Source organism: Chrysochloris asiatica, unplaced genomic scaffold (assembly GCF_000296735.1).
Source record: "Chrysochloris asiatica unplaced genomic scaffold, ChrAsi1.0 scaffold00182, whole genome shotgun sequence".
Taxonomy (NCBI): domain Eukaryota; kingdom Metazoa; phylum Chordata; class Mammalia; order Afrosoricida; family Chrysochloridae; genus Chrysochloris; species Chrysochloris asiatica.
The window spans coordinates 4,432,240-4,445,128 of NW_006408700.1; the positions used below are offsets into that span (position 1 = coordinate 4,432,240).

At 45.4% G+C, this 12,889-nt stretch overlaps 1 protein-coding gene across 1 annotated transcript in view; it reads left to right on the forward strand.

The window, feature by feature from the left end:
• Positions 1 to 12,889, forward strand: part of SASH1 (SAM and SH3 domain containing 1) — a 237,295-nt gene that overhangs the window by 206,278 nt on the left and 18,128 nt on the right. Inside the window, exons 12-16 of the mRNA XM_006872057.1 lie at positions 1,675 to 1,818; positions 4,700 to 4,835; positions 5,815 to 5,984; positions 8,150 to 8,359; positions 9,623 to 9,773. Coding sequence (XP_006872119.1) covers positions 1,675 to 1,818; positions 4,700 to 4,835; positions 5,815 to 5,984; positions 8,150 to 8,359; positions 9,623 to 9,773 — 811 coding nt within the window. The remainder of the gene's footprint in view (positions 1 to 1,674; positions 1,819 to 4,699; positions 4,836 to 5,814; positions 5,985 to 8,149; positions 8,360 to 9,622; positions 9,774 to 12,889) is intronic.

Here is a 12,889-nt window from a genome sequence, read left to right on the forward strand (position 1 = left end):
TGGCAATAACATTCTATTGATTCATAAAGCAGTAATTTTATGTAGTGAATCTTTAAAAAATGAAAGTCTGAATTCCCCCCCCCAGCCCCCTTCTCTGGAGGACCACCGTAGGACTTTATGCATATATGAATATATATGTAGGACTGGTGTGGTGCCTGTAGGGTTAGCACTGGACTGCTAACCAAAAGGTCTGCAGTTCAAACTGAACAGCAGCTCCTCAGAAACCCTTTACAGGGTCGCTATGACATGGAACCAACTCGATGGCACTTAACAGCAACAATATGCAGCACATACAAACATGTATGTACACATGCCCACAGACATACTTATACGTGGGGGCTTCAGAAAGTTAGTGGGAAAAAATGGAATTAAAAGATTATGGAATTATCCCATGGAAATGTCTTCCCAAGCCCATCTACGTAACAGCTCCCATGTTTTTTGCATATTATTACTGGTGTTGCAAAGTTGTATACACCCACCAGAGTCCTATATTGGTGTATTCCTCTGTGTCTTCATTTTCCTTGGTCAAGTTGTGTTAACTTGCCCGTTATCCCTTGGATTTTTAAGATGGTGGAAAAAATGGATTCCAAGAAGAAGATACTCTAGTTGAATAAAATTACTGACTCACATCCCACTCTAAACAAGTGGACAAAGAGCTCATTAGGGCTCTGCGGGTTTTAACTTGTTACCCAGCAGATAAGTAATATAGCCCTGCATGTTCACAGAGAACTCTAAGGAAACTGGCGGAGGCCAGCGTTGTTTGGAGAGGGAGTTTTGAATCATGAAACCGGCTTCTGGGTTTCATTTCCTGGACTCCCCAGTTGCCGGTGAGTTGACTCCGCATCATGGCAACTCCATGTGGATCAGTGTAGAACTGAGCTCCACAGGATTTTCAGTGGCTGATTTCCCAGAAGTAGATCACTTTACTTCTGAGCTGTCTCTGTTGTTAAGTGCCGCCGAGCCAGTTCAGACCCATAGCGACCCTGTGTCGGGTTTCCGAGGTGAGTTTAAACCACCAACCTCATGGTCCAAACTGACCTTGAGGTCTAGTGCTTATCCTAAGGTGCTACTTGTTGTTAAGTGCTTTCCGACCCATTAGCGACCCGGTATAGGGTTCCCAAGGAGCAGCTGGTGAGCTTGAACTGCCAACCTTGTGGTTCACACCAACATTGCAGACCAGTGCATTAGCCCACAGCACCACACCTGGACTCCACTTTTGGTTGGTTATATACCATGGAGTCAGTTCCAATTCATAGCGACCCTGCATAGGGCTTCTGAGGCTGTAAATCTTTTGGGGAGCAGAAAGCCTCATCTTCCTCCTGCGCAATGGCTGGTAGTTTCAAACTGAGGTTACCAACCTGACTCATAACCGCTACACTACCAGAGCTCCTTAGAACTCCCCTGTTGAGAAGTGCCGTAGAGTTGGTTCCGACCCATAGCAACCCTGTATAGGGTTTCCAAGGAGCAGATGGTGAGCTTGAACTGCCAACCTTGCAGTTTAAATGGCTTTGCAGTCCGGCACATTAACCCACAGCGCCAAACCAGGACTTCCCTTAGGGGGACTCAAATGCCAGCCTTTCAGTAATAATTAGTAGCCAAGTGTGTTATTGCTGGTTGCCCACTGTGAACCAGTTACTGTGTTTAAGTGTGCTTCCATCACATTTTGTTTTACAGAGTAAAGAAGGAGATTTTGTATACAAAGAAGTGATCAAATCACCTACTGCATCCCGAATTTCTCTTGGAAAAAAGGTGAAGTCAGTGAAAGAGACAATGAGGAAGAGAATGTCTAAAAAGTATAGCAGCTCTGTCTCCGAGCAGGTAAGCAACTACCTATCAACAGTGCTAGTTAATGTAGACAGACATTCTGTGTAATCAACATTTATTGCACACTTACAGTCACCCAAATGCTGTGTTTGGGATATAAAATGCCAGCCCTACCTTCTGTGTACAGAGACAGTATGTAAAATAATTATACTTTTCTTTGTACAGTGTGTTCATTTGAACACAAAAGAAGGCCTTTATTTTCCTAATAAAATTCCTGCTACAAGTGAATCTCACCAGACTGAAACCTAAGAAAGCACTCTTGTTTTCACAAACTTAGTCCTGAACCACAGAGCAAGTCAGGGAAGTAACAACTGAGTCGTAACTGAGAGGCAAACTCAGAAAGTGCTTCCTGTGTACAGAACTCGGAGAGTAATCATGTTTCCAGGGGCTGCTTCACCAACTGGTCCTATCTGTTAGGTATCATGGGATTGATATTTTCCCCTAGTTCGGTCATTTCATCCCTAGAATCTCGACTGGTTTTTGTCTTCATTGCATGGAGAGCTAAGCATGAGGCAATTTTGACCACTAAATTCTTAGACCACTCTCCTAAAGTGCCTTTCAAATATTCTTTCTGGAGTTTCTGAAAGTATCTGTGTATGAGCTGGCGATAATGGCATTTCATCCACCAAATAAACGCAGCGGGGACAACCAATGTCTGCTGAACTGCTGCCCTCTGCTGGCTACATAAGCTAAGCACCTCGGCTTTCCTGGGTCAGAATCCCTGAACCACCAGCTCACAAAGCCAAGACAACTCCATTTACAAGAGGGGTTCTCAGTGAGGGTGATTTTGCCCCCTATCCTGAGACAATATCTGGAGCTATTTCTGATAATCATGACTGGCAGGAGAAGGCAGGACACTGGCATTGAGTGGATAGAGACCAAGGATTCTCCTAAACATTCTGGTCTGACCAGGACAGCCCCCCAAACAATGAATTATCCAGCCCAACATGTCAACAGCGTGAAGTTGGAAAGGCTGAGTTTTTTACTCTGTGTAGTAAGTCTGGGCAGCCTTCTGGGTGTTCTTTCTCCTCATTTGCTGTGTCTCTTGGAGTCAGAGCAATGACTTGGAGTCAGTGTTTCTGCCCAGCATAGAAGCCAACTGTTCAAGCTTTGTGAAGTACCTTCATGCTGATAAGGAACACCACTCAGTTAAAGCACTGGAAACAGCCACCCAGAAGCCGTATCAACCCACGCCCCTATGGCTTTGCTGCTTGATGGATCACGATCTTTGAATTTTAATGTCATTTTGAATATTTCCCTACATTTTACTACCATATAGCCATCTTCTCTTCTGATTGATTTTGTTATTTTTTATAGTAATCATTTCACATCCATTAAAAAATAGGAATAATTTATCACTAATGCTTTGTGGAAGGAGAAGATCCGTGTAGTGAGGTTGTTGTTGTTTTTGTTTTTAACTTTTAGTGTAACCATGGTGGTAGGAACTTCTGACTTCTCTGCTATATCCCCAGCACCTGGAACAGTACCTGTTTCTTATAAATAATTAGTAAATATATGATGAATACATTAAATTAATTCAAAGTGTTTGAGGATATTTGATATCAGACATGCATTATGTAATGTTTCTTTCAGAATGTGTACCTTTTAATCAGAAGCATGACAAGCAGATTTGGACTGGAGAAGTCCCTTCCATTCTGATTCTGCAAGGTAGAAGGGAAATGTAGCCAAGAGGTCATGCTTTGTAGTTTCATGTACTTACCATTCATGACAACTTTTATGTAGTGTGAGTGTGTCTGAGGTGGCTTGCTTGTGTTGGGTAAGTGTATGTTGGATCAGAAGCGGCCAGGGCTATTTGTCATTAAATATGTGCAACATCTGTAAGAGCGTTGTCAAAGTCCTTATGATGTTAGGCAGCATGCAGGTAACAGGCTTTGTTTAGATGATTTTGTGCTCTCGCAGGTATGTAACATGCTCAGAGAATTCTCTAGTTTGACAAGTAAACACTACTCACTGCAGACTTTCTGAAGTGTAATGTCTGTCTATGTAGCGTCATGAATCAATTAAGTATGCTGAGCTTATCTACATAGACCTGAAGCTGCTGAACTGAGAATACATGTCCAACCAAGAAGACTGAAGAACTGCTCAGTTACTGCCCTCAGCATTCGATCTTTTCTCACGTTACAGCTTTTTACTCATGACACACACAGGAAGTAAAAGATGCACAATATAGAGTATTGTATACGGAGATTTTACTATAGGCTGAAAAATTGTGACTTCTTCATAAATCTGGCTCCTACGTTAATATTTCTTTAGCCAATTTCAACAATTTGTTTAAAAAGACCATAAGAATCTGGCCAATTTTTCCCCCCCTTACCAACGAATATACTTTACTTTTTTTCCTTTGGGTATATAAGTGTCTCCCTGTCCACTAATATTCAAGTCCTATCTTGCTACTGGACTGTTGAATATACTGACTCTCTAAGGCTTTAAAGTAATGTTTTGTTGAAGAGGTAGAGAGAGGTTTCTTTGTTGGAGTCTTCAAGAGCACCTACTTGAGAATGAAAAATCATCTTTTAAGTGCTTAACACAATAGTTACCTGGGCCACAAGTTTAACTTAAATAAGGCTATGGATTAGAAGGAAGCAGATACTGGGTATACAACCAAATGTGAGTGCAGATTGATTCAGTCAAGGACTAAATGCTAAAGACGTCACAACCATAGACACAAACACACCAGCAGTCCTGAAAACGGTGTTTCTTGTACCAGGCACCGTTCCGTTCTGTTAGACACGAGGACATCGTGAGTTGAGGCTGTATTGTTTTCATGGCAATAACAGTGACAGCAACAGATTGCTGAGAATTACAGTGACGCATGGCCACCTGATGGAACTTCATTTTGTCCACACCATTTCAGGACTCTGGCCTTGATGGGATGCCTGGCTCCCCGCCGTCTTCGCAGCCCGACTCTGAGCACATGGACAAACCCAAGCTCAAGGCTGGAGGCTCCGTGGAAAGCCTGCGGAGCTCCCTCAGCGGACAGAGTTCAATGAGTGAGTTGGGTTTGTGACTGTGGAGAGTTTTCTTGGGAGTCTGAATCTGAATCTGACTTTTATTGAACGCCAGGATCAGGTGATTCAAAGTTAAAGACGCGTTCCTCCCTGTAGGACTAAGAGCTGTTAGTGACGCAGAGCTGTAAAATGTCTGCACTTAGCAGGGCTCGTTAAGTAGCCCAAGTGCAGCGGTGATACAAAGGGGAGGGATTTAACTTGAATGGGGAAGACAGGTAAAGCGTCTTAGGGGAAGGATCCTATGAAGGTGGCCAACACTGTGAAGGTGAGGCTTAATGGGGGAAGAGAAAAAACAAACTCACGGCAACTCTTGTGTGTCCCAGTAGAACTGTGCTTTATAGGGTTTGCAGTGACTGATTTTTTTCAGAAGTAGTTCACCAGACCTGTCTTCCATGGTATCTCTGAGTGGACTTGAACCTCTAACGTTTCTGTTAGAAGCCAAGTGCATTAAGCATTCATACTACTCAGGGACTCCAGGGAGAAGGGAGGGAGTTATATATGTCACAAGTAACAAATCCAACCCACCCACTCCAGGGCCAGTGGTGGTGTAGGCCATTTGGCATGGGGGAGGAGACTAGGGTTTAACTTGACCACTTCAAGCTCTTGGCCTTGGGCAAGTGACTTGACCTCTGGGTCTGTTTGTTCATCTGAACAGTGGAGTAATAATAGCATGCCTCACACATTAGAGGTTGTGGGTTAAGGGCAGGGTTGAGTGTGTCCCCTGGCTTCCCATGCTGTAAGAGACCATGCTGTGAGTTCTCTTTCCTGCTGGGGGTTTGATGAGGGAGCACAGCTAGAGCTCTGGGGGCCCCTGCTCCATCCAATCCTGACACTTCGGGGGTGTGGTCCCAGCTTCCTTCTTCATATGCTACGGTCCTAATCTGTGTTCCCTTTGGTACCTTTCAGTTCTGTGTGGTGGGAAATCTGTGCTTACCCGTGTTTCTTCCAATTTTCCACACAGGTGGCCAAACAGTAAGTACTACCGACTCCTCCACCAGCAACAGGGAAAGTGTGAAGTCGGAGGATGGTGACGACGAGGAGCCACCCTACCGGGGTCCCTTCTGTGGACGTGCCAGAGTGCATACTGACTTCACCCCCAGCCCCTATGACACAGACTCGCTCAAGCTCAAGGTGTGTGGCCTCATCTCCTGGGGCTGTCGTGAAGTAATACCACGAGCGGGCAGCTCTATAGAACCAAAAGTCATCTTCTCACAGTGGGGAGCCTAGACGGCCAGTTCTGGACATGGCTCTAATTTACCTTCTGATGTCAGTTCAGACTCACAGCTATCCTATAGGACAGACAAACAGTACACCTTCCCCAGAGGGTTTCCCAGGCTGTCAGTCCTTGTGGGAGAAGATCGTCAAGTCTTCTCCCATGCAGCAGCTGGTAGGTTCCAACCACCAACCTTTTGGTTCGCAGCCGAGTGCTTCACCACCACGCCACCAGGATTCTATGTTTAGCTGCTTCTACTGCATGTCATTGGAGGAGCTCTGGTAGCGTAGTGGTTATGAGTCGGGCTGCCAACCTCAAGGTCAGCAGTTCGGAACGACTACTGTTCCGCAGGAGAAAGATGAGGCTTTCTGCTCCCGTAAAGATTTACAGCCTCGGAAACCCTGTACAGGGTCACTATGAGTCTGAACCAACCCCACGGCACTTAACAACAACAACTGCACGTCACTGAGTCAGTTCCGACTCACAACAACCCTGTGCAGCTGGGGTGGGGAACCTTTTTTCTGCCAAGGGCCATTTGGATATTTATCACATCATTCCCAGGCCATGCAAAATTATTAACTTACAAATTAGCCTGCTATAATGTGATGTCTGTGATTGCCTTGGCAGGGTCTTACACAGCCCGTTGGCTGGACATTCCACATCCTTGTTGTGGCTGTAAATCTTTCCAGGAGCAGAAAGCCTCATCTTTCTCTTGTGGAGTGGCTGGATACATGCAAACTGCTGACCAGCAGCTAGCAGCCCACCTCTTAACCTACTACTGTACCAGGGCTCCTGTTGTTGTTAAGTGTTATGGAGGAAGAGAAAAAACAAACTCATGGCAACTCCTATGTGTCACAGTAGAACTGTGCTTCGTAGGGTTTGCCAAGGCTGATTTTTTCAGAAATATGAGTTGGTTTCAACTAATGGCGACCCTGTACAGGGTTTCTGAGAAGCAACTGGAGAGTTTGAACCAACAACCTTGTGGTTCAAACTGACCTTGCAGTCCAGCATATATCCTACAGCACCACACCAGGGCTCCTAGTAGCCAACAGTCTTTGGAATTCCAAAGCTTGTAGATTCATCTGCCTCCAAGGTCAGCAGGGGGCACCTTTTCTGCCTTTGTGCTTGCTCCTGTGTCTCATCTCTGTTACCTCAGAAATGATTACCTTTTGGGGACACCACAGGTAGAGGGGTCAGGGGCCAGCACATTGTGGGAGGACACAGTTTGGTGCCTAACGACGTGTCTCTCCCTGACCCCAGAACAATGACAGACACCTGGACACTTGGGCTCTATTTGTTCTCCTTTCCTTACTGTGAGTGCTGGGATAGTATGGTGGTGGTTGTTGTTAAGTGCCATCGAGTTGATTCCAACCTATAGCGACCCTGTAGAGGGTTTCCTAGGAGCAGCTGGTGAGCTTGAACCGCCGACCTTGCAGTTCAAATGATTTTTCATTAGCCCAGGATAGTGTGGTACATACTGGATATTATCGACCCCCTTGATAAACTGACGTTCTCTATGGCAAAACAGTTAACCAGCGGCCAGCCAGTGTTAGGGATGGCACCTCATCCCCACCTGACCCCATCCTCTGACGGGAACTTCTAGCTAAAATTCCTGTGGTCTCTGCCCCACTCCCTGGCCCCACCCTGGTGCTGTGTTTTCTTCATCCGATGAAGCATTCCTGCCTTCTCTTAGGTGATCATTGGGCCTTCACAAATGCAGGAAGCAAAAAACAGGGTGGCTCACCGCTGGCTTTTCATTGGTAGAAATTTTTCTTCCATGAAGTTGGAATTCACTCGATAGTAGCGAGGTATTTAGAGGGCCAGTCTAGGCATATCCCAGGCCCACCTCATCCTCCGATGCCAGAGGGTAGAGGGACAAGACCTAGGGCCCGCATGGAATCCAGTACCTTTAGAAGTCTTCCACTCTGGCCCTTATCTAAGCTCCCAAGTCTTCGTTTATGTTAACAGCTCAGAAAGATGTCTCACATCTGGCTCTGGTCTTCAGAGTGAGAATTTAACATATCTGCTTGATTTATGCTTAGAAAGAAACCTAACAGAGTGATTTTTGTTCCTTGGGTCCCAGAAAGGAGATATCATCGATATAATCAGCAAACCACCCATGGGTACTTGGATGGGCCTGCTGAACAACAAAGTGGGCACATTCAAGTTCATCTACGTGGATGTGCTAAATGAAGAAGAAGAGAAGCCCAAGCGCCCCACCAGGAGGAGGAGAAAAGGAAGACCACCCCAGCCCAAGTCTGTGGAAGATCTCCTCGATCGGATTAACTTGAAAGTCAGTTACTTTTTAGGATCCTCACTCATTATTCACACGCATTCTCCCCTTAAAACAAGCAGGGAAGCATAGTTTTAGGGTAGGGTCGGGGTTGATCTATGTCATTTAACAAGGGTTGTCCATTAGTATGATAAATAATTCAGTATTTTGCATAAATTTTTTCTGTTATAGTTAGTTGCCGCCAAGTCAGCTCTGACGCCTGGTGACCTGTGTTCAGCAGAACAGGATGCTACCTGGTCCTGCCCCATTGCCATATGGTTGCTATGCAATTGGGTCATTCCATCTCACTGAGGGGTTCCCTTGGTTTTGTTGGCCCTTTATTTGACCAAACATGATGTCTTTTTCTAGCAATGGGTGTTTTCCACCGTGACAGAGTCAAAGTCTCACCAGCATGCAGACACATACAACACCCTCAATGCACTTAGGGCAGTAACCCGGGTGGGGGTGGGATGTTGTGTGATATGCACAACCCATGAACCATATATCATGTATGAAAATGCAGTGCTCAGTATTCTTCATCAACACCACAGTTCAAACCCATCCATGCTTTCCAGTCTTCCTTTCCGCTCGCCAACATTCACAAGCATAGCAGACAGTTGAGAAGACTGTGGCTTGGGCCAGGTACCCCTTCATCATCAAAGTGGCTTCTTTGCTATTAATAAAAAAGCAGAAGTCGTTACCAGGGTTCTCATGCTGGCCTTGACCTCTGAGTTGCATTGGCATAAGCCCCGGGTCAAAATATGCCAGTGGTTCAAAGAGCAGCCTTTAAAGAGGCTGAGCATAGAGCTGCAACCAGGAAGAACTATGGACAAAAACGTCTGGGCCCTGCTCACTGCCAGCTGGACAGCCAGCAGCCAACCTCCACCCCTCTCGCCCACCATTACTCCCAGCATCCAGCAGGGTGGAGTTGGTTTCCTCCTCGTAGAACCCTCTTGTTCCTGAGGACCCCACAGTACTCTCTGAGTTGGAGTTTAATAGCTCTTTAAATTATGGAGGATCTCCTCTACACTGTGATGTGTGGCATCAAAGCATTCAGCTCACATCAAGGGTACAATTACTAGGAGACCGGTGGAATCTGTCATGGCATGCCATGGCCATCTCCTCAACCGAAGCTGTAGGAGTAGAATGTGGAGCTTCTATTCTAATGATACTTACTAATCCCTATTTTAGCATAATGAGTTTAGGGGTTGAGACTCGCTCATTGTCAATCACGTGTCACGGGGCTGGGCCTGCAAACTCACTTTTGGCATCTCTCCGCCTTAGGAACACATGCCGACGTTTCTGTTCAATGGATATGAAGATCTGGACACCTTTAAGCTTCTGGAGGAGGAAGACTTGGATGAGTTGAATATCAGGGATCCGGAGCACAGAGCTGTTCTGTTGACAGCTGTGGAGCTGTTACAGGAATATGACAGTAAGTGCCTCCCCCACAGCACCTGGTACATGAGCCACATTTGTAGTTCGGAGGCAGGTCTGTCCTCTACCAGCACAACATGCTTAGGGCTGGGTAGGCATGCACTGGGAGTCAAAACCAAGGTGAATTTTTGTAGGATTTAAAGCAGCACAAAGACATGTCCATTCCCAGTGCAGACATTCCTGTGAATGCAGGAGCCCCCCAAAACCCCACAAAACAAAACAGAAACTTTCCTGTCATGTGTTGATGTTGTTTGAGGCCAATGCTGGACCAAATGCTTGAGATAATTGAATTTCTACTTTTAAAAGAAATACGGTAGAGACCTAGAGCTGTCAGCAGGTCACTTTAACGCCTGGGCATGAAAGTGTGACAGATGGCACGTGTCTGGCCCAGCCCAGAGTTAATTACTTCCTATAGAATGAGAGTTTTTTCAGATTGAATAGTTTGGCTAAACAGAACAAGAAGACATTGTCTGTCCGAAGTAAGTTTGAATGGCGCAGGGTTCCAGGCTGACCTATGGCTCCCAACCTGTAGGACAGCTTATTTCACTGTTCATTGATGCTGCCCATTTGAAGACAGGACCCTTTACTACATTAACGCAGGCTTATCTGGCTTTTTATTCTTCATTCACATCCGAAATATTCCTAAATTTTGTGTCAGAAAGGGAGCATCCTTTCCAGTTATTGAATTCAAATACGTTTTCTTCCAACTGCTCAGCATCAGGGATATCAGTGTGTAATCACCTCTCTATTGCTAAAAGACACACTGAAGCCATGGTTAATGGTGAGAGAAAAACGTACACATGGCTGAGTGTACCAAGCCCAAGAGAAGCAAGTATCTCAGTACAGCTGAATTCACGGCTGTTTACTAGAGTTCCTTCTAAATGAACTAACCAGTCACCTAGAGAAACAACACCAATTAGATGTCTGATTAGAGATCAGGGAGGGACTTGAATGAGCGAGTTGGAGGGAATTGTTATTCATCATCAGTATCACTTTATCACCAGGCCTCTGTGGCATTTGAATTCCCAAGAGATACCCTGGAACTCTAGAGCCAGGTTGTTTGTAAAGAGTCAGCACCACACCTGCTGCTGTTGTTCCTGCATGCTGTGGAGTCCATTCCGACTCATAGCGACCTCATATGGGGTTTCCTAGGCTATAAATGCTTTAAGGCAACAGAACGCCTCATCGTTCTCTTGAAGAGCAGCTGGTGGATTCAAATTAATATTAAATGATCTCTTCTGAACCACGTTGTTGTTAAGTGCCGTCGAGTCAGTCTTGACTCATAGCGACCCTGTATAGGGTTTCTGAGAAGCACCTGGTGAGTTTAAACCGCCAACCTGGCAGCTCACACCCGGACTCTGACTCATAGCAACCCTATATAAGGTTTCCAAGGAGCAGCTGGTGGGTTTGAACCATTCACCTTGTGGTTAGCAGTGCAAATACTGAGCACAGGCAGGACCTGTACTGAGCATAGTGTATGCCCTGCCTACCTGCCTCAAAACCCATGTCTGCTCCCTACCCTTGCTCTGCCTCTTCCTGAATCCCATTCTGAATCTCTGCGGCACCATCAGAACTTTCCTGATAACACAGAGTGCTTCAGGGGTTCCGGAGCACTGAATAGTGCTATGATGCTGGTTTCAGACTTAGCCTAAGGTCATAAGATTACATATTCAGTGCAGTTCCATTCATCATGTTTAAGTTCTCCCTCTGAGGATATGCAAACGGATTGAAAACATGATACGTTTCCTTCAAAATAGTATTTAGATACTAGAGCGATGCAGAGATCTCTGTCAAGACCCATGAAGACATGCAGTGATCTTGGAAGGTTTCAGCCCAGTTTCCTACCAAGAGCACAAGCGCACCAACACCAGCATGGCTTCACAGCCTCTTGCTGTCACTGGAGAATGGGACTGTCAGCCTCCACACAGAAGTGCATGTGGAAAAGATGCTGGTAAGTGCCAGAGAGCTCAACCTCACACTGAGTCCAAACCCACACTATTTTAGCTGAGCTCTGCCAAAGGAAGGTCCTTCTTAAAAAACTAATACTTACAAGTGGACCAATAAATTACATCATGATAAATGGAGAAGAGATTGAAGGTGTCAAAAGACTTCATTTTTCTTGGATCCACAAGGAGCACGCATGGGAGTAGCAGTCAAGAAATCAAACGACGTATTACAGTAGGCGAGTCTGCTGCTCAAGACCTCTTTAAGTGTTCCAGAGCAAAGATGTCATTTTGAGGACTAAGGTGTACCTGACCCAAACCATGGTGTTCTTAATAGCCTCATGTGCATGTGAAAGTTGGACAGTGAATTAGGAAGACCTAGAAGAATTGATGTGTTTAAATTATGGTGCTGGCAAAGAATATTAAAAGTACCAGGAACTGTCAGAAGAACAAACAAGTTTATTTTGGAAGAATTACAGCCAAAATGCTCCTTGGATGCCAGGATGGTGAGACCTTATCTCTTGTACTTTGGACATGTCATCAGGAGGGACCAGTCCCTGGAGAAGATCATCATGCTTGGTAAAGTGGAGGGTCAGCAAAAACAAGAGGAAGACCCCCCATTGAGATGGAGTGACAAAGTGGCAGCAACAGTGGAAGGAACCTTAACAATTTTGAAGATGCTGCGGGACTGGGCAGACCTCTTCAGCCGTGCGTTGGGTCACTATGAGTTGGAATTGCCTTGACGGCACCTAACAACAACAACAATTTTTATAAGAATTTCAAAGTTGCATACAAATACAGAGAAGCATAAAACAACGTTTCCGCTTCCTAAATCCAACTAAAGTCAACGTTTTGCCATCTTTGCTTCAATCCTTAGTCTTATTTTAAAGAAAAATGTTGTAGCACAATGGAAAACCCCTCTTCATGAATCCCACCTCCTTCCTTCCCAAGATCATTGGTCCACAGAAAACCACACCCGCCTTTTTATTCTAACATCTTATTGTGTTAAAAATATATATAACAAGACATTTTCTATCTCAGCCAGTTTTGCGTCTACAGTAGTGACATGAATTACGTCCCTAAGATTGTGCAACCATACCACTATCCAGCCCCCAATTTTCCCATCACCCTTCACAGAAACTCAGGACCCCTCAAGCGCTGACTCCCACTT